Source organism: Triturus cristatus, chromosome 11 (genome assembly GCF_964204655.1).
Source record: "Triturus cristatus chromosome 11, aTriCri1.1, whole genome shotgun sequence".
Classification (NCBI taxonomy): Eukaryota; Metazoa; Chordata; class Amphibia; order Caudata; family Salamandridae; genus Triturus; species Triturus cristatus.
This window is the reverse complement of record NC_140594.1, coordinates 1,064,533,622-1,064,556,578: the sequence shown is the minus strand read 5'-3', so window position 1 is coordinate 1,064,556,578 and position 22,957 is coordinate 1,064,533,622. Positions and strand designations below refer to the sequence as shown.

The 22,957-nt window shown below is 41.7% G+C and overlaps 1 protein-coding gene across 1 annotated transcript in view; it reads left to right on the top strand.

The window, feature by feature from the left end:
- The window catches only part of NDUFB5 (NADH:ubiquinone oxidoreductase subunit B5), a 72,028-nt gene that overhangs the window by 29,476 nt on the left and 19,595 nt on the right, over positions 1-22,957 (top strand). The window contains exons 2-5 of the mRNA XM_085635391.1: positions 2,413-2,498; positions 14,793-14,859; positions 16,209-16,270; positions 21,031-21,137. Coding sequence (XP_085491517.1) covers positions 2,413-2,498; positions 14,793-14,859; positions 16,209-16,270; positions 21,031-21,137 — 322 coding nt within the window. The remainder of the gene's footprint in view (positions 1-2,412; positions 2,499-14,792; positions 14,860-16,208; positions 16,271-21,030; positions 21,138-22,957) is intronic.

Genomic DNA, 22,957 nt, shown 5'->3' with positions numbered 1-22,957 from the left:
TCCTGGCTAAGATACTGGCCACGAAGATCCAACCGCTAATGCCCCTTCTGGTGCTACCCGATCAATCCGGGTTTATCCCGGAACGTTCCACCTCCCACAATCTGAGGACCATTTTCTCAATGTTTCATGTTCTAAACCCGGAGTTGTCAGCGGCTGCGGTCCTTCTCGACGTGGCCAAAGCGTTCGACTCCATAGAATGGCCCTACATGTTTCATATACTGCACAGAATGGGGTTCCCTGCTGTCTTGACGAGGTGGATTCAGGTCTTATATACGGACGCGTCGGCAAGGGTGAGTGTAGGTGGCTTCACGTCCGAGCCGTTCCAGATTGAAAGGGGCACTAGGCAGGGTTGCCCCCTGTCTCCGCTCCTTTTTGCTCTCATGTTGTAACCACTGGCCTGCAAAATCCGACAACGTCACAGAGAAACTGCCTTAAATTTTAATCACCGTCTGGTCGGGATCTCAATGTATGCGGACGTTATGGTCCTTTTCATACGAGATCCACAGCAGAATTTGTCTCCGGTAATCCGGGAATACATTCGTTTTGGCTTGTTTTCGGGACTAAAGATAAACTGGGACAAATCGGTAATTATTCCCCTGACGCTCAAAACGCCTCCGCCCCAGCTGGAATACCCTTTGGTCTGGTCCACAGCTCCGGTGAAGTACCTTGGGGTTTGGATACACCGTGATCCTGAGATGGCTATAAAGGAGAACTATGGAATGGCCTACAACAACTTAGTGCAACAAGTGGATGGGTGGTTACACCTCCCGTTGTCCCTGGCCGACCGCATAGCAGTGATTAAGATGATCATTCTTCCACGGTTTTTGTATCTATTTTGTAATATCCCGATCAAACTTACCACGCATTTTTTTAAAACAGTCCGATCCCAGCTCTTGCGGCTGGTCTGGGGTAATAAGCAACCCAGAATCAGCTGGCGTACATTAACCTTGACTTATGATAAAGGCGGGTTCGCGGCCCCAGATTTTTATATATATTATCTTTGCGCCCAGGCTCAATACGCGTACTACTGGTTCCGGACACATGATTTTATTCCACACATTGCGGTGGAAGATGGGGATGCTTACCCTGTCTCACTAGCGAGCATTATAACACACACGAACAGGCGCACGCCCAGACCCGAGATTAACACTATAGATACCACTATTGCAGCCTGGCAGGCGATTGGTAGGCGTGCTCAGAAGCTTCCGCTCTATGCGCCTGCATTGCCCCCGACGGGCCATGGCGCCCTATCGGTGACTCAAGAGCGGGGTCCTATGAGAGCCCTAGAGGAGGTCGGCATTGTGCACATGCGCGATCTCTTCCCGGGAGGGAGGTATTTGTCGGAGGCTGACACAGACTACATCCAGAATCCGACTTTGCTGTTTCAATACTCCCTCTATCGGCTGAAACGTGCACTCAAGGATCATTACCCCGGCTTCCCGGCAGAACCCCCCACGCTCCAGTCGCTTCAGCTGCTGTTGGTCACCCCAACTAAGAAAAAGTTAATTACCAAGCTATATAAGGCAGTGCAGGGGGAGACGGTGTGGGGGTTGGATGGTAGTCTGGAGCGCTAGAATGCTATTTTGGACTCCCCGATCGTCCCACGGTTGGGAATAAATCTGTACTCTCACGGGTCGCTTATCCCCCAATGGTAATCTCCGTATTATACACTTTAAATTCCTACATCAAGTGTATCATACGCCTGTTGGGTTATACAGAATGGGACTGCGGGAGTCCGATCACTGCAGGCACTGTGTCCTGTCGCAGGCTGATTTTCTGCACCTGGCATGGCAGTGTGATTGTATGTATAAATATTGGGAGGGTGTCATTGCTCGCATACATACCATGAACGGAATTGTTTTACAGTGTACACCTCTGGAAAGTCTGCTTGGCCACGCACCCCAGCTGAAGGCCGCTCTGGGTAGATTCGTTAAAGTTGCTCTCCTGCTCGCCAAACGTCATATTCTGTTCACTTGGGACAGCAACCGGTCCCCTAAAGTTGATGAGTGGCTTAAGGACCTTGTGTTCTGCCGTGAACAGTTAGAGTTGTATGCAGAGGAACTGCCCGTATCGTCTAAGCCTAAAGACATCTGGTCGCCATTAAGAGACTACTTATCGCTACAGATGCGTGATGATACTGTACAACTTTTTTGCTTTTGTATACTGGCATGTATTCGGAACTATTGGATTTGGGGGCATTGTTACCAAGGAGTGTGGCTCGAAGAATGCAAGTCATGTGTTATCTGATCTCACCATGTACCTTTATAAGATTGTTTATGTTGCTTTTTGGTTTAACGCTGCCTGCTGCAGCGGTATGTTTGTACCACGCTGTGAAAACTAATAAACAGAAATAAAAAAAAAAAATGATTTCATTGTCTAACGATCTTGGCCTTGGTTTTTTATATTTTGCAGTCCCAATTCGACATGAGAGCCATGGGAAGAGACTGTTTGTCGTGCAAGCTGCTCAATACTACGACACAAGATTTCTAAATTTGCTGGTGTGTGTTAAATTCTTTTTTTTTGGTATTCCCAATTTTCTTGGTAGTTATTATATTCCAATTTTAATTGTTGTGGGGTTCATACATATTTACTTTCATTATTGATTTTAAAAAAATGTAGATTTAAGTATGCACTTGGATTATGGGAAAGATTTGCCAATTTAAGTATTGAAATGCATCTGCTTTGCATTTAGGAAGATGGGGTTTTTACTCCCATATTTGTATTGCTTTTTCTCTGTCCCCCACCTCTAAATACTAATGTGTTCATCTTACCCACCCCCCCTTTACATAGACAGGTGCTAAACCGCTCCACTTATAAATTGGTACATTCTGGGAATAACGCGTAGCTCTGAGCATTTGGTCGAACTCCGGTGGTAAGGAAAAAACTTCTCTGAATGTAAATAGCCATACCTGCTGTTTGTCCATCGTTCATATTGGTTTTAGAACTCGGCAACTGTACAAAATCCGCATCCCATGGAAGTTAGTATATTCTAGTAAAATGGCATTTTGGGAGGACAAGACAATATTGCAGTGGACTTCAAGCTTTTCAGTGCCCCCACCCCATGGGAGGGAAAAAATCATTAGGGCCCCCCTCAGAATTTTCACAATTATGGGGGTGGAGGTATTGAAGAATATTTGGAGTCACCTTCTTCCAGCCGGGATATAAATGACAAAGGAGGTTAGTGATGGCCCATTACAGAGCGGCTTATTGTCACTCATGTTTTTCCACTGAAAATAAAGCAGTTATCACCATAATGCTTCTTTTGTCTAGAGCCTGATCCCTCGCCAGGGCTCACTTGAGGCCCCCCTAGGGAGGCCCGCTCCCCAGTTTGGAGACCCTTGCAATATTGCTTATGAGAGGAGTCCATCACTTCTCTGCCAAACATTAGGCTCGCACCATGTTGCATTTATCTGAGAATTGCTAATCCAAACTTCTTTTCTGAAGTTTCAGAGAGCCTATGTGAAATAGATTCATGTTCAGGGAGAGACGCGACGACAACCATATTCTGTCATATTGAAATATTTTAGCTCGACCGTGCTGGCCTAACACCTCGTTTAGTGTGGATAGTTATTCTGTCCATAATGGCAGTGTTTATCCTGGGTACAAGAAGTTCAAATAGGATACGCTGTTTAAGAAAGGGCACAATGCTCTGATTTTCAGGAATTCAATGACAACAGCAGCAATAAGATTGCATGTACTGCATGTCCCATACTGTGAAAAGTCTTTCCTCTTCTAAATAATGAATTTCTTTGTTCATAATATTTAACCGGCAGAAAAAACCTGCTCGGTAGTCCATTTGAATTGTTGGATTTATGCCAAAAGTAATTCATGGTATTTTGCAAATTCCCTGTTAATTTGAATCTCTCTATTGATGAAATTGACAAAACTGTTGCAAGAACATTACTTGCAGAACATTAAGCAGGCACCATCCAATAAGCAAAATATGTACAAAAGATTTAAATGATCTTAGAATAGTACAATATTACATTTCAAAAGCAGCCATTTATATAGGGTGCCTATTGTTCAATGTGTTTGCCTTGTGTGAGTGTTCCACTGCAAAGATGAATGTTTTAACTTCCTTTGTGTTAGAACATTTTCATACCATCCCCCTCACCTAATCTCTGAGCAGCCACAGATGTGTTTCCAAACTGGCCTCTCCACCTTTAAAATCTAATGTGCTGGCAAAGGAACGCTTGCCAAAAAATACTTCCACTCAGAGAACTGTAATAAATATTTTCGTGCTTGCCAGTGATTTGCTATTGCATCAGATGGAACAGACTGGTGCAGTCAATAGTATGGCGCATTGCCAGAATTAGCAGTTATGTGAAATTAGAGGGGGAAACGAGGCCCCATCACCAAAGTGATATATTGTCAAAGTGGAATGAAATACCTTGATCCAATGAAATTAAGAAAATAACATGATAAACTCTAGCTCTCCATAAAACATTTTTTATTGAATCAATGAAGAAATCCTTCTACTTATTATTCAAAATATGCCATTCAACAGCAGCAACATGTTTGCTGTTTTAGGCATAAAATACCCCCTTATGTAATGGTTGGATATATATATATAACAGGTTTTCCCACAGATCCAAACTGTAAAGGAGCACAGGTACAGACCACAGCATGCTGAATGTAGTATATGGTGCAATTTTATTCCTTAATCTGCATGACGCGTTTCGGCCATGTTACCACGGCCTTGAACACATATCTATATCTTTGTACCCATATCCTGAGAGAAGCACGGTGAATGATGAAAATCTCTAAAATCAAGAGCTCCTGGAGAAGACTTTGTTATAAATGCTGAAACTTGTTATATCAGAATTCACACTTGTTTATGGGGGCTACTACATAAAGAAAGTACATGTAAATATTTTCAAGACACATTACAAGTTTGTTGGAATGTTTTTTAATAGCAACTTGAAAGGTTATGAGTAACGAATATATTGCAATTCTTGTACTCTTAACACCCTCCACTGCATCCCCAAATGTGCTGCTGCCTTTCATGCACAGACTTTCAAATGGCCACTAGTTATATGGCTCAGCCCTGAGGACTCCACCATATATTTCGTGTGGACTAGTATATGAAGGATAAACATGCTGGTTTAACATTTCTTTGCACAGACCATACTTAATTTTGTCTATATACATTACTGGGGATTTACATTGCCACCCTGCAGCATCAATCCATGCAATATGAATACACAATTATACCACTGAGGAGTTACTAAAATTAAATAGTTGTGGTGGGAGATGTCCGGTGCAATTTTGTGCTGGTGATATCAAGGGGTCGGTAGCCTGCTCGGTGTGCAGGGCCTCGCTAGATATTCACAGCCCCGTAATGGTAGTAAAAGAGAGGGAATCCTTTAGCCCTCACTTACATTGTGGCTTGATAAATGCACGTTCTCTGTCTAAACATGCAACTTATATCTATGACCTTCTTAATACAGAAGACTTAGATTGTTTATTTATCACGGAAACATGGATGAATGACTGTTCGAATCCGGATATTGTACTGACATTAACACAGGGTTACACCCTGACTAGCCATGATAGAGGCGAAAAAAGGGGGGGGGGGTCTTGCAATCATATATAAGCAACACCGGATACTAAAAAATACAGACGCTATGGCCTTTGATGGGGCAGAGAGTCTTCAGTTCTGCTTTCAACTAAACAGCAGCACTACGTTTACAGGAGTTCTTATTTACAGACCACCAGGCCCTCCACAGAATTTTATAGATACATTAGGAGACAGTATTGGCCCCCTAGTAATTAGATATTCCAATTTTACCCTTTTGGGCGATTTAAATATCCACTTAGACTCTCATGATAATCTCTATACTAGACAGTTTTATGAGATAATTAGTACGGTATGTCTAAAGCAAATAATTGAGATCCCCACTCTTACCGCTGGGCACATCCTGGATGGTATCTGCACCAACATGACCAACCTCATTGCAGAGCCTCCCATGACAATCACGTGGTCAGACCATAAATACATCTCATTTAAGATTAGATTTGATAAGGATCCAACAGTGACTTTCTGGAACTCACAAGATTCTATGAAAATCCGGAAATTGAATAATATGCTCATACATCCAGAGCTCTCAATTAAGGCAGAGACAATAAAACCCATTCTTTCAGGTATTCCATCTATAGACACTGACAGGTTTAATGAATGGATGGCATCTCTGGCCGATAATTTAGCCCCTCTCACGTATCCTCGAAAGGTACGGAGTAATAACAAAAAGCAAGCTCTATGGTTTACTCCCCATTTAAAAGAATTGCAAATGATTTGCAGAAAAAAAGAGAGAATTTGGAGGACTAGCTATAAATCGACTGATTTCAGGTTGTTTAAAGATGCCCTTAAACAATACCATCACAATATCAAAGTGGAAAAAGCTACTTTCTATTCCAACCAAATTGAGTCAGCAGGAAATGATCAGAAAATCATTTTTGATATTGTCAAATCATTCACGAAACCTAAAATACTGATACAAGAAATGATACCATCTCAAGTATTGTGTGATAAAATCTCAAAATACTTCGAAGAAAAAATTATGGACCTGAGGAAAGACTTCCCTGCTACCACCCCTTCGATGAAGGAATCTATATTCTTAGGGTCTACCGGAGCTTTTTCCAGCTTTCAAGAAGTCGGCTTGGAACAATCAAAACAGGCTATCCTTACCTGTAAATCGGGTTCCCCGGTTGATCCTTGTCCCCCCCAAAGTTTTTTAGGCACTAGTAGATATCATTAATCCAGTCATTAATAAGATAATTAATTCATCATTTGAGTCCGCTAGTGTCCCTGACACCTGGAAAATTGCAGCAGTAAAACCTCTCCAAAAAAAGAAAGTTGCTGATCCCAGTACACTTTCTAATCTTCGACCAATTTCATTGCTGCCCTGGTTGAGTAAGTTGACTGAAAAACTGGCGAACAAACAATTGAACAATTTTTTTTTTTTTTTTTTTTTTTTTTAAGTAGTTCGATTAACCTTTATATATTTACTTTTTTTTTTTATTGTTTTGATCAGGGAAATCAAGAGAAACATTATTACACTGAAAAAGAATAGTAATACAAAGCAGAGGAAAAGGACCAAATAATCACTGCAAATTCCACATTATCAGAAACCACTATAAATCCCGAAGTACAGGGTAGAAAACACAGAGGATTACGACTACTTCATTAAATCTCATTAGTTTCCCAAATCGGGCCCCATACCCAGAGACCTCTTTTTTTGGCTCTTTTCCCTTTACATTTATAGAGTGCCTTCTCCAAGTTAAAAACATGGTGAAATCTTGCATACCATTCCTGAAAGGAGGGTGATTCTGCATCCTTCCAATGAGTTGCAATAATTAAACGAAGAATGGCAGAAGCCATGAAACAAAAATAAACTTGGGAAGAATCCAAACATAAGCTATCATTAATCCCAATTAAAATCAGAGTAGGAGTTAGTCGTGCTAGGCCGCCAGTGACTTGATTAAGAAAATTCTCTATCTTTAATTTCAAGTTATCAAGCTGATTACACGCACTGAACATGTGAATCAAATCTGCCGGACCGTGATTACATCTAGGGCAGCGATCAGTTTCCCTTTTCCCCCAGCTAAAGAGTTTAGCAGGGGTATAATATAGCCTAAACAGGGTTTTAAAGTGTTGAGCTTTAAGGTTAGCTGCGAGAAATATTTTTTTTGACAAATAAAGAGACCTACAGATATCCACGTCTGGATCCCCCAGCAAACCTGCCCAAACACTTTCTGAGCTGGCAATATCGTCCTGATTGGTATTCAACAAAATGAAGTATAAATCCTTTACCCGTGGCTGCGTATGCCCAAGCCAATCAAGTATCGGAATATTTTCCAGTCCGGTTATTTGGGCCATTGCTATTTTAATAATCTCCCTGAGTTGTAAGTATTTGAAGAAGGTCTTGGTTTCCACCCCAAATTGAGTTTGAAGCTCTTCAAAGGATTTTAACTCGGATTGCTCGAATAGATCTCCAATTACATTTATGCCAGCCTGTTCCCAAGTTTTCCTTAGATTGTCATAAAATAAGGGTGGGAACATAGACGAGCGCCAAATAGCATGATATCTATGCAGCTTGGGGATCCTCAGAAGTTTACTTGTTTTATTCCAAACATTCCTTGCGGTTCTAACAATTTTGAACCGCGTTCTTTTATAATAACTCCCGTCTAGTTGCCTTAATAAAACACCTGGTGCGAGATCCCCTAGGGCCAACTCATAGATAGAAGGGGGAGAGTCCCTACTATGAATCGCCGAGGTAGTTCCTGCTCTAGTTTTAGGCCGAAACAAGCTAATCATTTGCTGCAAAGTAATAGCCCAAAAATAATATTGCATATGGGGGATTGCCAATCCGCCACGATTTTGTGGCAAAGTCAACAGCTTTATTGATCTTCTGATCGTTTTTATACCCCCATATAAACTGAGAAAATATCCCTTCAATTTTTATAAAAAGCTCTTTGGGGGTTCAATTGGGATACATCTGAAAAGGTAAAAAAGTTTAGGGAACATAGTCATTTTAATGGTATTAGCACGTCCTATAATAGAAATGTATAGTTTATCTATACGCTTTAAATCAGTGCTAATCTTGGTTAACAGCTGTGCCAGATTAATGTCCCAGATAGTTGCTACCATCGCATTTATATTTATCCCTAAGTAAATAGCCTCGGGGGACCTCCGAGCATCGTAAAACAGGGTATTATTAGAACAGACAATCTTGGTTTTAGCTGTATTCAGCCTGTAGCCAGATTGGCTACCGAATTCTAGTGCCAAAGCCTCTATACGGACCAATGCGGCCTGGGGGTCGGGGGTGACTATAGCAATGTCATCCGCATAGGCTAAGAACGAATTCTTATGGTAAGAAAATATTCTCCACCCTAAACAATCTTGTTTCAGACCTGGCCATTCGACAGAATCAGTGCTGCTCCATACATCAGAAACATTAAAATTGGCTTTAGATCAAGGCAGGGATGCAGTACTGGTTCTGTTGGATCTTTCGGCAGCGTTTGACACTATCTCCCACGCTGTCTTGTTCGATAGATTGGCTATCAATGGCATTACCAACAAGGCATTGTCCTGGTTTACATCTTTCTTAGGAAATAGACGTAGCATTGTCACCCTTGGCCAATACAAGTCGGCAGAAAAACTGAGTCTGTCGGGGATCCCTCAGGGCTCCTCTCTAGCCCCACACTTTTCAATCTATATATGACCCCATTACTCACTCTGATCAACACCTTTGAGGTCGAGGCTATTACATACGCAGATGATACACAGATCATCCTTACCCTAGATAAAAATTCCACCAGTGCCGAGGAAAAATTCTATCACTGCCTAACGACAGTTATGAATTGGATGAGTGAGAATCATCTAAAATGTAATAGCCAAAAAACCGAGATTATGTTGTTTGGAAAAACTAATCTTTTTTCGCCCAGTCAGTGGTGGCCTGAAAATATGGTTCCCCCACCGAACATCGCGGACACAGCTCGGAATTTAGGAATTTTATTAGATCATTCCTTATCTTTCCACAGTCAAGCATCAGCAGTGGCAGGCATGTGTTTTTATACTATCAAAACTTTGAGAAAGTTTCTGGACCTATTGCCTCTTCATGCTAGGAAAGTGGTTGCAGTAGCGCTAGTGCTCTCACGCCTGGACTACTGCAACAGCCTGTATGCGGGTGCAAATAAATCCATTATAAAAAAGTTGCAAGTGGTCCAGAACACGGCAGCCAGGCTGGTGCTTAGGCTCCCTAGGGGAGCTTCTTATTCTTCAGGACTTCAACGTCTACACTGGCTGCCCATACATAAAAGAATTCTGTTCAAAATCTTAACTATCATCTATAAAACCACTAAAGTATTAGGGCCAGTTTCTCTTAGGACTCGAATTCAGCCTTGTACCACACGGCGTTCCCTTCGTTCATCCTCTGGACACTTTCTGACAGTCCCCCGTTATCGATTAAAAACAAAAGGTGGAAAAACTTTAGCGGTTCTGGGTACAAAGGCCTGGAACAGCTTGCCGGCTCAGTTGAGACTAGCCCAATCAGAATGTCTTTTCAGAAAGCTTTTAAAAAAGTGGATTTTTTCCATCAATGATAGTACCGTGTTCTCCCTGCTATCAGGATAATCATAGGGACTTACACTTTTTTCTGTCTCCTTATCTCTTCTGTTACTGCGCTGTACTTTGTTCCGGTCTGATAGCGCCAAGATGCTCCTTGGAGTGGACGTAGCGCTTTATAAATAAAATCATTCATTCATTCAATACATAATCTCTTTTTGCACAACTAGGGTGCACCTCCGTGTAGCATTGCTGGTTCTATATAAAGACGTCCTCTGTTAATTTTCATCTGGTTCTTTGTTACACCTATATACCAGATGTTGGCTCCGTAATAAAGGACACACAAAGGAACTGCGATACAAAGAGCTTAAACTAATTTTATTTATCCATAATCTTACAGTGTGGTGAAAAGGGGGAGCTGTGATCAGAAACCACAAGAACTATAAAGACCACAGTCATCAGTCACTTTGCAATAAACTCTTACTTCTGAAAAGGAGTTAAGGCTGGGTAGAGACAACCATGTGCTTGTCTATTAAAACAAAGTACCTCTCCACATTGTCCATTTATCCTCCTATTAAATGGGTGAGTCATAGTAGGGCTGTTCAGAACTGTTAGTTGAGCATGTTTATCTGTATGGCTTGAGTTTTTGTGCCAACATTGATCATCTAGCTCTTCAATATGAAGTCCCAAGCAATAGGTGCTGTATTGACATATTGGGTTATACACAAGTGGAGTACATGAACTGGCCTTCATCCTAGTAATTTTTCAGATATTTATTAGGTTTGGTTTTAGCCAAAACATTTTGTTTTTAGGAATAAATACTTTTATTAAAGTATACCCACAATCTGTACATCCACATATAACCTATATTAAACGCAAGTTACTTCTTTCCGAGACCTATTCAAACTTTCCGGCTAACTTTTCATAAAGTCTTTACCTCCTATTCCTCTGTGGAATACTACTTAATTGAGAAATCAGGGAGGAAAAATGGGGAGGAAGGGGTAGGGGAAAAGATCAGAGTGGGAAAACACAGGAAGAGCAGGGAGTGTACTTCAAATAGTAAGTATTAAGTGGAGAATCACGAAGCAGCACAGAAGTTTAACTCTCTCAAAAGCAGTGTTGCTAAATATGTGACAAGTAGGAACAAATCGGGCAATGTCTAATTAGTATGCCAGATTGGCTTTTATTGATATATAATAGATTGGATAGCATCCATGTTCGACGAAATGTACTCCTTGTCTGCAGGCCAGACTTTGACTTTCCTGTTGCCGCCTTAACTCCCAGGTTCAGCAACTCCTTGCAGAGAGTTTGCATCTTGCTTTCCTTATGTTTGGGCATCAAAATCTGGAAAGAGCAGTATTCTCCTGCCTTCCCTTTGCAGAGAGCCTCTCCCCCTTGAATGCTGCCCGCATTATGGGGTCTTAAAACTACAATGACTGCTGTTATCAGAGGTAAACTCTGTAGGTAATATTCTTGATGGCACCCTGTTGGCTTTCCATACTATTTCAATATCCAAAGCCTGAGTCAAAGCCCAAGTACTCCTGAAAAAGGACAGCAAGGAATTGGTCAAGCGGGGGGGGGGGGGGTTATAACTGGATGCAGATGTTGACGCTTTCCTGTAATTTCCCAGCTTTTCCATTGTATTGTCTAGGAATATCTTCGTTTTGGTCGCCATGTTTCTAAAGGCACCTGGTTTCTGTGCCTCGAAGGCCGCTGACTAGCTATCCGAGTGGAGTGCTTTGTTTTCTCCTATTTTCCATACTCCCTCTACCTCTGCTATACTCTGCTCCATTTTCTCTATCCTCCCTTCCAAACCGTTTTTCCATTTTGTGTAGTGTCTAAAGCACCAATGATCTGTTTGTCTTCTGGCAAATCATATGCAGTAGGCTCGTCTGATGACCGCTTAGCTGTAGATTCTTTCTTCCGTCGCCAAAAGAAGTCATGCTTCCCACCTTTTGTACCTTGATGGCCACTATCTGTTCCACTGTTATATAGTGGTAGGAGCCCTCTGCTGGCCCCGTACAACGTGACGCTGTCCCACTGTCTCTTCCCCCATAGTGCCCACCCATATGACTCCACCGTCAACAACTCATGAGCTACTCTGGTCCTGGTTTTACCGATGTTACTCCTTGGCCCACCAAGTCGCTCTCCAGCTGTCACACCAGGCATCTGCCAAAAAAGCGCTCCCACTTTGCTCGCACCAGTGGCTTCATTTTACAGCGGGCCGCTCCTTCCCTTCGTCCGCCATCTTGTTCTCCTCTCATCACCAGCCTTGGACCGGCTTCTTCTCTAGACCTTTCTGTTTTTTATGCAAATATATATACTGTACGTACTTTCAGCCTGCCCTCTTGAATTCATTGCTCTGCTGCAGTGTGAGTCACATTTTAGTTTTTGCTCCTGCCCACTGCAGCATACAGCTTAGGCCACAGCATCTGCCCACTGCAGGCATTGATTTACCTGACTGAGTGCTGGCATTCTGCTCTTGCACCCTAAATGTACACATTCACCCAATAAGTAGTAACCTTTAGTGTCTGAGACAAGTGGTGCAAGCTGTACATTTACATTATTTATATATAATATATATATAGATATATATATGGCATCATACTAAAACATTTACAGACAAAATAAGCAATGGCAACACCAAAATGTAAGAGCCAATGCCAGACGAATTGGCATTGCCAGTGTTCGTTTATTTATGCTCCCAAGGACTCCCATTTTGCACTGATCATTAACTGGTATGCACTGAGGTAAAGTGATGGATGGAAGTGCTTAAATCAATTTTAATCGTGAGGAATTCCTCCGGATAGAGTTCCATTTCACCAATCTGTAACTGGTCTGTGGCTTTAAATAAGGTTAGACCTCAAAGGCAGATCACTTGGCACTGCTTCAAACATAGGGGTCCTGGTGTTGCCAATTGTTTATTGAAACTCACCAGTGCCTTTGCAAAAATAAAATATTAGATTTCTGGCTAACATATCTGACGTGGTCTTGTAACTAAGTTTATAAAGTTGTTGTAGCTTATCTCCGGTTAGTGGACTACAGGTTGTGTTGTGGGGATTCTGCTCTTGCACAGAACTATGCACAAGAGACCAGGACCTCAGTGAATTGTGGTGTACCAAAAAACTCACCTCAGTACCCAGAACCCCTATCCGACTAGCATCAGTGTCTCATTCGTTCTCCGTATCATTTCGAAGCTACCAATGATTAGACAACCCAGAACATGCGACTTAGAGTACTCTCAGGAATGGTGGGAATCAGAAACACCTTTTCGTTATTATTCTCATATCAGTCCACAACAAGAGTAATGAGAGACATGGAAAAGTTTAAAATGTTTATTTTCAACTACGTGCTCTAAGGTGCAGTACTTTGGCTAATATAAACGGGCAAATTATTAAAAATAAAACCATCAGCATTGTTACAATAACATAGAAAATGAAGGGAGAAATCATATTAAAAATGATAGTGGAAAACAAGTCCTATAATACTTTGTGAACCACCCTCCCTTGGCTAGTAAACTAGTTTTTATAAACGAATAGAAGGTCTCTAGGTTTGAATGGGGAACCCCATAACGCAAAGATCAGCTTAGGTGGATCACGTCACTGGATCAGCTCTGCTCTCTGTGTCTGGAAAGGTTTTCTCCAAGTGTCTGAATCATGCATACAAATGCAATATTAAAGGCACCCGTGTTTATTTGCAGCTGTGTGTGTGTTGTGTCCAGAGCGTGGGCCGATCAACCAGAATTCAACAGCATACATTGTTATTTGACCTTGACGGCTTCTGCACCCAGTGTTCAGACTAAGGTTGCGGGGCACGTCTAGGGATGTGAACAACAGACCGTTCTCATGTGAATAAAAAGCAAGTAAGCAGTTTTACCTGTAATAACAACTACCTGTAGTGTCGTGTGCAAAAGCAGCAAAGCGGCAAGATGGCGTTTAGCTTCTAAAACGCTTGTGCCATCATAGCAATGTGTGTACGTAAAACCCCGTCTCCACTACAGTAGGGCACCAGGATTTTTGAATTTGGGCACTTTGGAAGTGGATCTGGGTGAGGACTGGCCCCTCTGGCATTATTCCAGAGGCTGCCTTCCGACGAGCAGATTTCAGATCGGGTTGGGCTGCCATTATCCAAGCAGGCACAGTGTTCTCATTTTAGTCATGGTCGCCTGCAGTGCATGGGCCTGTGTTTTTCTAGGGACCTTCGAAATGAGTTTGTCAGAGAACAGAAAAATAGCCGGAGGGGAGGGAGAAGATATAGGGCAGAAGCCTGTGAGGATGGTCTCTGGTTAACTGAAGTGTGGCTCATACAACAATAGTCTTTTACCCTTTACGGGTACTCTCTATACACTCCTTCTTTCTCCATGCACAGCTTGAAAAAACACACTCCTTCTCACACCCCAGTTCTTGTGGTATTTAGGAGGGGGTGTGGGGTGTCACATTTTGTTTGGCAATGGAATATGGGTATTGTATTCTCTAGTTGTACTCCTTATGATATAAAGCTTTTCTTTTCATTAGTTGCCTTTTTTATTAAAAATGCTGTATCATTGAGACGTACCTTCTTGACTGCTCAAATTGTAGGGTGAAAGAGGTTATTGTGTTAGGCTAGTAACCACATTTAAACAAGTTACTTTTATTTCAATGGTGTGAAAGCAGGGGCACTGTCTGTTACTAGAAGTGAATTGCGTCTAACTTTGACACTTGTTTTTTTTTTTTTTTTGGGCCAATAGAAATACTACGTTTTGTTGACTGGGATACCAACAGCGGTATTGTTAACGTACATCAATGTCTTCATTGGTAAGTATTCTATAGTTTGATTTTATGCAGTGCTAACCATTTGTTCTTTAGAAACAAACATCAAGCAGAGCCCTCAAATTTAAAAACAATCCTTATGTATTGGCATCTCCCATCCCCTCCTGCGAGGTTCGCTGATACATATTGAACGTTTCCAACACGCCAACCTACTTCCCTGAATCAACGAAAGTGGCTTTGTCACATCTATATCTAGGCATTCACCTGGGACACTCAGAAATATAATATATAATCTTAACGGAGGGAGATATGCTTGATGCACATGATTGAACTGGACCAATTTAAATCTCGCATTTCTAGAGACCTTTGACACAGGATGGAGAGCAGCTGACATGTACTATTGACTCATTCCTTGTCTTTTCCCCAGCTGGACTCAAGTACGGTCAAGTCTTGTCCCTGCTCTGTTCCAAGGTCTTTATATAGATTTGTTTCCATGTGGTGAAGTCTCCCCCATGCAAGTAATATCTGTAAGACTGTTTATTTGTGAGGTGCCCTGTGTGAGAGTACGTGTTCCAGGAACTGGCGGTAGCCCACGGTCCTCTCGAATATCTGCAAATGTCATCAAAGATCCTGAGTCCTACAGCTGCCCAACCAGCATTATGAAAGATCTAGTCCATACTGCCTGACTCATTGTGGATCTAAGCACCAGAAGGGTAATTCTGGTGGGTGTGGGTGTGCATTGCGCAGTTTAATTTTCCATATATGTCCCTGTAATCTGTACGAGAAATAGCCTGGCTTTTATTTTGTTTGTTTTCACTGTTGCTTGATTGAACTCTGTGTTTCAATTTGTGTCATCAGTTTTTAGTGGAGAAAATGTAGAGTGTGGATTTGTTTGTAGCGATGATGGAGATGGTTTGTCTTTTGTTAAACCTGCCTAAATACATGACCATAAACAGCAGTCTGGTGCATGGGTTTTCAAGACCGTTAATGAATGGGTGCAGTTCATTACTGAGGCCGGCTTAGTTTGACTGTTCCTGCAAGTCACAGGGGAGCAAGTCATGGAGACCGAAATCCTAAGGGGTATTTACTCATGATATTTCCACATAAAATAAGGAGGGTGCTTAGTACTATAAACCAGTCTGACTGATTTTATTTATTTATTTTATTTTATTTAGAGTTTTATGTAGCGCTAGCTAGACCCGGAGGTATCAGAGCGCTTTACATAAGGAAACCGCGTGTTACCAAACTGATAAGAAATTAAACCAAAAAAAACAGGGAATAGCAGAATCATCCACGGTGACAGTTTTCAAAGCTGCTTGGTTGTAATTTGTGCGCATTGCAAGTGCTTTATGACTTTGCAGTAGTGATTTTCTGTTTTTTGTCTGTTCTACCAGGTGAAGCTGAATTGGCAGAGATTCCAGAGGGATATATTCCAGATCACTGGGAGTACTATCGGGTACCTTTTGTGCATTTGTTTGTTTTTCGTAAACCTGTATTTCATCCACATAATATAACCCGTTAATGTTTGGGCTGAAGAGGCAGCACTTTAATGTGCATGTTTCATGCTTGTGCTTGCTTGCTGTTTCCCCGGTTGCAGTCAGACACCTTTTTGAAAGTTCCTAGTTATTTGATTTGTAGCTTCCATATATAGCACTAGAAATCAGAAATCACTTTATTCGATCCATATTCATACAGATCATAAAAGTTCGAATATACATAATTCATCAGTTTTCCACAATAAAATTTTAAAATATTAAATTAAAACAATCATTTAAAACTGTTAAAATACTTATTCGTTTTGATCAATTGTGCAATCTCCTGGTTTTTAAAGAAAGACATAAAAAGGACGCATTGCAATAGCAGACAAAATGATCAGACAGCATTCGTAAGAAAAACATTCCTGGACGACATAGTCTGAATTTGTGTATGCGAATAATTGGTAATATAAACCTTTTACGATGTTCCAAATAAAACTTAGAGAAGAAAAAGATATGTAAATCAGATTAAGGGGGGACACCATCGCATGGACAAGACGGTAGAGCTTGTGTAGAAAAAGTTTCTGATGGGTAGCCCAAAATAGAAGGTATGAGTTCTAGCCGGAACCTAGTTAATATAAATCTATGGCGTAAACTTGTCACCATCGACAAATATGAGTTGCCCCTCATTAGGGATCCGGCCCTCAAGATAAGCTTGCATCATATGTTTGTAACTACTAATTTCTTCAGCCATAATATTTAAAAAGCGAGTTTTAGTTGCTTCTTTTTTTTAGATGCTCTAACCATTACTTGGGGTTTCAAACATAGTTTCTAAACCCAAAGAAATTAGGGTACTTTTAACGTACATGATCCAGGGGATTCCCTGTACATGTTCCAAAGCGAGGCAATCTAGGATGAACTGGTGGGTAAGGCAAACAGATTCCTTTCTCCAAATGGAGTGCCATAGGAGAATTGGGGCCAGACATATCTGGTCTGATATTTAGGGGACCTTCAGCTTGAGATGGCAATTCAAATTTGAGCAGCTTTTAGGGAGACCCCCAGTTTTTCCAGAAAGTGTCTTCTATCGTTTGAATAGCTGCAGGGTTAGTATGTCCCCAAACACCAGATCGTTAGGTAGCTACTGTGGTAGACTGCCAGGTATACTTTTTTTTACATCTAGTTGTTTCGACCCTAGCTTTTTAATAAAAGAGCATAGAGCGATGATACTTTTTTCCAACATTGGTCCTCTGTTAGTCACCATATGGGACTGTGTTGTCATTCTATCAAATGTCGCCCCTAAATAAGAGAATGTATCAGTCTGTGCCACTTTCCGTCCTGCTATATAAAAAGATGGTACTTTCCTCACCTTGTGACCGGTCACTAAAACAAAAGATGTTGCCTTGTTTGTAAATCTAATTTTTGCATAAGATTCACATATGTCTCTAGAAGCTTCTGAAGTGCCAGGCCAGTGCATGCAATTAGGACCGCATCGTCAGCATAAAGGAGTATGGGTATGCAGACCTTATACATCATTGGGACATCCAGGGTTGATTCTAGCATGGGAGTCTCCACTCCATTGGTGTACACTGAAAAAAGAAAAGGGGCGCGGAAGCGCCCCTGATGAACCCCCTATTAATACGAAACCACCTGGTACACACTCCCTGCTTCCCATAACGGACACTGGCCGCGGCCCTAGTATATAGCTGTCTAATAAAAGAGGTGATTGCTTCGTCGATACCCATCTCTTTCATAATCCTCCACAAATGATGATGGGCAACACAGTCCAAAGCTGCGGATAAGGTCCTAAAAGCCAAGTAGAGCTTGCCTTGTTTCACTTGTGTGTACTTCGCAATCGGCAAGCTCAAATTAAGGCACTGGTCCTGTGTGCCTTTTCCCTTCTTAAAACCATATTGCGACAAGATCATACCATTGCTATTAGTGGCCCGTTCTTCAAGTCTATTCAGTATTACTCTACCCATAAGTTTAGCCGTGCTGTCCAGAAGTGATATGGGCCTATAATTTTTGGTCTCCGATTCATCACCCTTTTTAAAAATTGGTATTCACATAGATTTTGACCATGACTCCGGCTGGCCCACGCTGGCTACCACATTTAAAACATTAGTTAGAACTGGGCCCTAAAGATCCAGATGTTCGGTAAAAAAAATCTATCGGAGTTCCGTCCAGGCCTGGAGCCTTATTACTCGTACACTGGGAGAGAGCTTCTCTAATCTCTTGGTAATTGAAAGTAAGAACAGAGGTTGTGTTTATCATATCATCTTGGCAAATGCATTCCCTCGCCATTACCGGCAAATATTTTAGTAAAGTGGGCCACTAAAGATTCTTCGTCCATGTGACTGTCTATATTATGATTGGAGGATGCTTTCAGAAAAGGGGCATTCCTTACCATCCAGAAATCCCTAAAATTATTTGTGATGGACGCCTGATAGTTGTTCCCAGGCCTCATCCCTCAGTACTTTGTCTAGCCTTCCTTGCTTCTTTGTACATCTGACTAGAAAGACAGAGCTCTGCACAACATTTTCCAAGTGAGATATGCACCTAGATGGGTACAGGAATTATTTTGTTTGCTATGGTCACTCTAAGGTCTCCTGTTATCGTCCAAGCCACACCCTGCCAAAAATACCCTCACATGTACTTGTACCCCTATTAAATCCTACGCGACACCTGATTCTTCTCACATTTAAGTTGTGGAGACTTATCCGAGGCATTCAGGCAGTCATAGGGTTTCTTGTTCTCAATGTTAATTCTTGGTGAATTCTAGTGCCCATTTTTCAGTGTTTTCACAACGTTTGAAACGCAGTGGTTGTAAGTGTTTCTACAATTTGGCACCAAACCATTTTGAACTTTGTTTGGGTCACTATAAATAGTGCCTTATTCTGGGGAACTACAAAACCAATACATTACTTGGATACTCGGCTTGCTTTACGCACGATGTATGGAAGAGTGTTTTTCAGAGCATAGAATGTGTTAGTAAAGTAAATATTTTAGGTGATGGAAAGGGAGCACTGCCCCTGACTCGATTTATGGGATCCACAAAGAAAGGAAAAATTGATATCTCCAACTGGCAAAGAGAACAGCCTGTCACTTTTACACCATTCTCTGTGTAAAACACATCACCGCTCTATCGATTGTATTTAAGCAGCAACTATATAGATGTACAAAATTAAGTCATATAAATTGCTGATTTGTTAGGTGGAAGGATGAAAATGAATTCCCTAATTGCAACTTAAGACCATTCCCCTGCCTCATTGGTACTTCCTATATCCTGAAACAGCAGTATATAGGGCATCTATAAACCCCATCACTGGAGAGTGAGCCCCTGGCACCTATCTCAGTTTGTTCAATCAGTAGAAGCCCAGAAATGGATTAAAATTAGTAAATACATGTACCTGAGTTGCACAATGTTGAGCTTTTTTTTGCTGTATTTTTGCCCCACAACACTTAAGAGGAGATTTTATTTGCTGCAGGGATTCTTTATACAGTCATCACTGATTAGGGTTCATAACTCTATGTAGCATTGTGCGCCGCATCTGGATATTAACATTGTGCTATTTGCTATCTTTCGTGGTATACAAAACTTTCTATAAAGAGAGATTTAAAAAAAGCAGTGTGCTAAGAACAGATTCAAGTTTTGCCCCCAGTCCTGCTTATGCATGTTTGTGGATGAACCCAGAAACCATGCAGCTGGAGGAGATAACCAAGTCAGTGATCCAACTTTCAGTGCTGGCGAGACAAGTCGTGATTGTCGTCAAGATGTTCAAACTTGGATATAGGTGCAACCTTCAGCTGATGAGCGGGAGCTAAAGATAATTGATGATTTCTGGGGCTTTCCTTTTGGAGAACGGTGCTTTTGATTGGGCCATCCTCAATCGCGATCAGGCCAGTCCCAATGGGAAAAAGGTAGAAACTTCAACACTTTCAGACTACATCACCGTCCTTCAGACACCAGTTCATTCGTCTCTTTACAGTGCACAGTTCTCTCCTGTTCTGAAGAAATATTAGCTCTTTCCTGAGTGAGCTACATTAGTTAAAGCTGCTGTAATACCCCACACCGTTGTTTATGCAGATGTTCGGAAACCCACCAAGGTTTTCCAAAATGTTCATAGCGGCAACTTTTCTGATTTCAGGCTAGAAACCACATAAGACCATTGGATACCACTTCATTGGCTTGAGATTTCAGTCCTATTCATATAAACTTCAGGAATAAATGGGCAGCATGTGTGGATCCTGTCAGTGAAGTTTAGGAAGAATCTGTATTCTGCAGTTCGAATCAGCCCTGTGCCTTATGTGAAATATGATACACAAGAAGGCTGAGACAGTTAAACTTTGGTATAAATGCTGTGGAAAATCAGAAATCCAATTTTGTAGTTTTGAACCAAAATGTTTCAAATAGCCATGAAAGGGTGAGTTCAACATTAATAAGGCAATAATAGCTTAAAAAACTGGAGCATTAACAGATGTAATATTCTGTGGACTTTACAATGCACATCTGAAGGAGAACCTGTCCTATGACTATCGTAGGCGTGATCACGCCCTGTTTGTTAATGATTGAACTTTCACTTGAAGTCTTGGTCAGCCTACTCACTCTCACTGCAACCCCCCACATTAGGGTAAATATTGGATTCATGTTGTTGGCTTCCAGTGACTGAGCGTTTTAAAATTCTTCAGCATCCGGATCTTCCACAGGTGACTACCAGCTCACAAAACCTCTTTCTTTTTACAGCATCCTGTGACGAGGTGGATTGTTCGCTATGTATCTGAGCCACCCGAGAAGGAATATGAAAAATTGATGAACGTGCTTAGCATTGAAGCAGAAAAGGCGGACATGAGGTAAGAAAAAGCATGGATTAAGCATTCAGTGTATGAGATCATTCACCTTATTGACAAGGAGGACAGAATTTGTAGGTGGTAGCCAATCTGGAGAATCAGTATCTACCATGTTCAGATGCCTGGGCATAGACAAATTGCATAGCGAGTCAACAGTCTGGATGGAAGGTTGACCTCACTGGCGAGCCCTATTCAGTTGTGGCTCTCACTGCCACTGTTGGTCATTGGGTGGACTACATTAAGCAAAATGACATTTCTGCCCAGGCAGTAGTCCAAATCTTGCCTCTTTACCTCACAAGGAGCTTCTTCAAGAAGCCCAACTCAACTTTGGTATGGGGTAAAGCCAGACCAATGGTGCAAATCAAAATCCTTAAACTGCCATATGAGCATGGTGGTGTAGGCTTGCCAGACATGAAACTGAAGTATGTGGAATCGCAGCTTCAGTTCACTGCTCTGCTGTGGTAGGAAGAAGAGACGGAGGAGTCTGGTCTGTTATCTTGAGCAGTGCCTTCTTTAAAACGTAATAACAGCGGAGACAGATTGCCAACGCTGACGAAGAAGACGCCAACAGTTTGGCAGGAGTGTGTGGTTGTATTGGGTCGACTGTTCCATGCTGCCCATATGTCTCAATATGCGGATTAGAAGGTTTGTGTGGGCGATGAAAGATGCTCACTTGGCTGGTTGGACAGCACCATAGATTTGAGATGCTTGCACAGATTGAAGTGCTATACAGCATTGCTTCCTGCGGATTTCTAAAGTATACCAGTGAAAGCTGCAAGAGCAAAGTGGAATAGGTTCCCACGCGCTCCACTGGTGTGTCCCTTAAAGCAGCATTGCTTGCTGCGGTATCCCATCAGTAGCATAGAGAGGGCTATTAACTTGTCTTCAATTCTAAAGACTAAAAATGGGTTGGCCCCAGAGTTGGAAAGGGAGCCTGCAGTAAAGTCAGCTTGGAGTTCAGGTTTGCTAGTCTCAAATTGATAAATCGTAGGACCTAATGTAGAGTGTGGAAGATTGGATACTCCATCAAAATGTGGAGACTATCCTGTCCATAGTATTCCAAGGGCCGTAGGCTATAATGCACTTGTAATACGGAGGACGGGACATCCACCACATTTTGACGGAGCATCCCATCCGCCAAACTCTAAGTTAACCCCTTTTGTTTCCTCCATCAGACAGACTTGCCTCCCATCATCCGGCATTAAACAAATTAAAAAAACTGGAGAGCTGCAGGTATCATGTCATGTACTTGTACTTTAGTATTTATCTCTTAAGATACCCATGTAGATGCTGAGAAGTTAATGCATCTGCAGACAAAAGACACCTAATTCCATCATGGCATGAAGGTTACAATAAGTAGAGTAGTATACAGTAATAAAACACAGGATTGTTTGGAGGTTGGTTGGGTGTTCTATAATGTCATACACTATCTGTTTTTTTCCCTCTGATTGTATAACTATTTAATAAAGCACACAACCTATTGTAGGTGTGGACAGGTCTGTCTGATCTGCATCACATCGATTACTGTGTTATGTTTATATGGCTAAATGGAATAGGTAAATAAAAGGCAAGTAAACCAAGGATGAAAGAGGGGCTTTCTCAGGGAGGCTTTCAGAGTAGTGGCTTGCTATGCCTGGTGACATCACAGCTGCCTTATCTGTCTCAAGTGGGGGGCAGCATAGGTTAAGTGTTATGAGATTGGTATAATAATTTAAATAAAACTTTACATTTTTCATTCAAAATACATCTAGAAGCAGAAGTTCCAGATTTCTGTACGTTTCTTAATGATAGCGGGCTTTATATCTTCCTCTGTAGAGGCTCTT